General features: G+C 46.2%; 1 protein-coding gene across 2 annotated transcripts in view; it reads left to right on the top strand.

The window, feature by feature from the left end:
* Positions 1 to 687: 687 nt before the first annotated feature.
* The window catches only part of LOC103623745 (putative threonine dehydratase), a 32002-nt gene continuing 31070 nt past the window's right edge, over positions 688 to 1619 (top strand). For both annotated transcript variants that reach the window (XM_017746386.1, XM_017746385.1), the window contains exon 1: positions 688 to 875. In XM_017746386.1, the coding sequence (XP_017601875.1) occupies positions 742 to 875 (134 nt within the window). In that variant the 5' untranslated portion in view covers positions 688 to 741. The remainder of the gene's footprint in view (positions 876 to 1619) is intronic.

Below are 1619 nucleotides of genomic sequence, written 5' to 3'. Positions count from 1 at the left end.
GATATAGCTCTCTGTTGTTACTGTCTTTCCTCTAGATGGTCTTTCTTTTTCTTTGTGATCTAGATACCTGTATTCTTCTGCTACAGGGACTTTTGCCAAGAGAAGATCTGAACGAATTGAGCTATCTCCTCTGTGCCTCAGTCATGAGGACCCATGTCCCTTGGTGCTGCCTTAAAGGACCCCTGCAGAGACTCAGCCACCCCAAACGTGGCGTCCCTTTCCTGCTGCTCTTCCTACCAGAGTCCTGCTGCTCAGTCATGGGCCCTGCAGCAGGTCGGGATCATGGTCCACAGCTAAGCAGTAAGTAACTAAAGCTTTCAGCGTCCTGCTAACAGGCGTCACCCAAGCATAATCCAGGCCCTGACTCAAATTGACAAGGACAGGTTGGGCTCTGAAATAATCTCTTTAAATAGCGGCAGCCATCTCTTTCAAAGGCACTTCCCCCCCAGCCAGTGCTGAGAGCTGCTTACAGCACACTGCCTGCTATTTCCCACCCAGGCAGTGCAGGGCTGACACTTCTCACAGGCAAGTGTGTCCCCTGCCAGCTGTCTCCCAGCTTTGCTTTGCACAAGGAATTACAATGAATTTTGCAGCACAGTTTATCTACTTCAAGGTGCTAAAAAACAGGAGTCCCCGGGACTGCTACAGGGAAGATGAAGACTACGACCCTTTCTGGCAAAGGTTGGAGAACATTGCTGTCTGACTTAGAGCTAGAGTGCTCCTTTGTCCCCCTCAGGGGTCATGGTCAGCCCTCGGGCTTCACCCAGGGCCAGGCCCACGGACATGACAATCCCTGGACCCCTTCTGCCTCCTTATGGTGTCGTAGTTGGAGTTTTGCTTCGCCTCGTTGTTTATTTAGTCGCTGTGCTGTATAGGTAATGCTTTCTTTTTCCTTTCCTTATTTTCTTAAAAAAATCAAACCAAACTAAGAAACCCCAGGAAATTGTTTGTAATTTTCCATAATCTCATGGGGTTCTGTGGATATGAGTTGCTCTTGGAGTTATCCACTAGAAGAAGTAGAGATCTGAATATTTTTAGCCTGTGGAGTTCAGCTTTTTTTATTTCTTCATGAATACAGTATCAGAAATAGCCCTAGACAGGCCAATGGACTGCTGAAAATTTATCTTGGTATAGTCCGTGTCAGATCCTGTTATTACAGTTCTGTGGTTGTCTTTGTTATGGTGCTTATGGTGATCTTAAATTCCTGTTTTCAGGCTTGGATCGTGCAGATGGAATTTAAGAGTCATCTAGTGCCCTTGTGTAGCATGAGCTGAGGCTGTGCACACACATGGAATGGTGGTGTTGTGCAACCCCATTCTTAACCTTTTCCATGGTTTGTTTCTCCCTCAGTTTTATTATCTGGACACCACTAACAAGATCATGCTCTGGTTTTGCCAGATGTGGTACAAACAAGGGCCAATTCTCATTTTCTGCTTCTTCTTGTTGCATATGTTGCTAACATTTAAAACATAAATTTTTTCAGTAGGCCTGATGCTGTTAATAAAGGGGAAGACAAGGTCCCAGCTCTGCACTGCAAAAAAGGGCTTGCCCAAAGTCACCCGTGATGTGACCTGTTATGCAGTGCACTGTGAATCTCCTTTCAGCACAGGACCACTCTT

This window comes from Corvus brachyrhynchos, unplaced genomic scaffold (assembly GCF_000691975.1).
Source record: "Corvus brachyrhynchos isolate BGI_N302 unplaced genomic scaffold, ASM69197v1 scaffold279, whole genome shotgun sequence".
NCBI lineage: Eukaryota > Metazoa > Chordata > Aves > Passeriformes > Corvidae > Corvus > Corvus brachyrhynchos.
Note: the sequence above shows the minus strand (reverse complement) of the source record. Positions and strands in the feature narration are given on the sequence as shown.